At 39.5% G+C, this 2,031-nt stretch overlaps 1 protein-coding gene across 1 annotated transcript in view; it reads right to left on the bottom strand.

Moving 5' to 3' along the window:
- LOC106870318 (T-box transcription factor TBX18) overlaps nucleotides 1-2,031 on the bottom strand; it is a 22,605-nt gene that overhangs the window by 16,098 nt on the left and 4,476 nt on the right. Inside the window, exon 4 of the mRNA XM_014916340.2 lies at nucleotides 625-781. Within this exon, the coding sequence (XP_014771826.2) occupies nucleotides 625-781 (157 nt within the window). The remainder of the gene's footprint in view (nucleotides 1-624; nucleotides 782-2,031) is intronic.

Raw genomic sequence — 2,031 nt, 5'->3', positions numbered from 1 at the left:
GAAAGCAAGATGGCAGTGGTGTAGGCAATGTTGGCGCTTGGCTGTGTGTGGTACTGGCAGATTGCGCTAACAGTGCTGCTCATTTACGGCCGTCATGCAATGTCAAGACAAGGTGACACCTAGACATGTGCATGCATGTGTGCATGTGTGTGTGTGCATGCGTGTGTGTGTGTGTGCATGTATGTATATATGTATATATTTACAGGGTGGGCCAAAAGTCATGCCCCAAAACATCTGACATTTTATTTATATTGTTATTATTGTTGTTGTTGTTGTTGTATGTTTGACTTTTGCATTGTATTTGTACAAGTTGGCTCCAAGTCTCACCCAGAGACCTCAAAAGACAACAAGTTGGAAGAAGTTCATGTTGGCGCCATATATTTGGTTTTGCACTAAGCATTGTTCCAGAGAATGTTTAAGGAAACATAAGAACATTTTGAGTTTATTAATTCTTCTTCTTCTTGTTTGTGTATATAAAAGAACATCAACATTAACAAGAGTAATAATTTCCACCCTTGCCCACCCACCACCAAAGAAATCAATCAAACGAACATCCTACTTATTACAAAAGAAAAAAAAAATGGCAGTCAAGCAGAAGAGAGAGGCTACAAATGTTGTACTCACTTGGTTTGGGGTCAGGCTTTTGTGATTGGTCAATTTGATCTTCTCAAATGACAACACTTGACTCATTATATATGAGCCACTCATGGGAGAGTTGGGGTGAGTGTAGCTTTGATTGGGTGGGATTATGTCACCAACACCTGCAACCATCCATTTTGAACTGAAAAATAAAATTTAGATTCTCTTTTTCAAATGAATTGCACATACATCTATGCTTACATATCTGTATATACATCCCTGTGTATATATATATATATATATATATAGGTGCAAGAAAGCAGTGTTGTGACTAAACAAACATTTAGATCATTTCAAATATGTTTATGATATATTTGACCTGTAAAAAAAGATCCATTTTCACTGCAGCTCATTGTGGAGGAAATTCTGACTTTAAGCAACAGATAATAAGACACAGACAAACATTCCTCCACTGTCGTCTTTCCAGCCACTCCACCCACCTTGTGTAATAGAGGGGAGTCAGGTAACACTTCTCCACAGCAAGACACCTGTGCCCATCCTTGTCATATTTTAGCTTCTCAGCACTTGGCACGAACCCATGTGCCTCTCTTTCATGATTTCACTCGGTCAAGGGTTAATTCTTTTGCCTTACAAATTATTTGAAGACCTCAACTGTGTCAGTGTCACGAAAAAAAGCACCCAGTAGATTCTGTGAAATGGTTGGCATTAGGGGAAGGTAGCTGACAGTAGAATCCATGACAAAAGAGAGACGCTGGGGCTCATTGCAGACCCCCCCCCCCGTTCCCCTAGGCTTACTGGATACAGTTGAATTGTTGTCTGACCCATACTAGCATGGGAAACATTAAATGATGATAATAAAGATCATGCACACACACACACACACATACACACACACACACATATACATACCATCATCATGATCATCACCATCATCACCATCATCGTCACTAGCAGCAGCATCAAAGTTTCACATCCACTTTTCCATGTTTGCATGAGTCAGATGGAATTTGTTGAGGCGGCTATATACACGCACACACACACATATATACATATACAAACATACACATATGTATATATGTATATGTATGCCTATCTATCTATCATCTATCTACATACATACACACACATACACACATATATATATACACATACATACATATATGTGCATATGTCTGCAAGTGTGTGTGTGTGTATGCAAATGTAGGTCTGTCTATGTTTATACGTATATGATACAACGGCCACACCCCGCACAATATCAAAGGCTGAAATAGCAGTATAAGCATCAGATAAAAGGTACCCTGAAGAAGTCTGCCATTATAACAGGGTACTCAGAGATTGTTGCTGTTCAACATATCACGTGGTGTCAGCTGTGTGGAGTCTGATGGGTTGTAAGTTGGGAGAAGTCGACTAGGAAATGGCAGAGAAGAGTGG

The sequence above is a fragment of the Octopus bimaculoides genome, chromosome 22, assembly GCF_001194135.2.
Source record: "Octopus bimaculoides isolate UCB-OBI-ISO-001 chromosome 22, ASM119413v2, whole genome shotgun sequence".
Classification (NCBI taxonomy): Eukaryota; Metazoa; Mollusca; class Cephalopoda; order Octopoda; family Octopodidae; genus Octopus; species Octopus bimaculoides.
The sequence above is the reverse complement of the archived record's forward strand: the minus strand, read 5'-3'. Positions and strand labels throughout refer to the sequence as shown.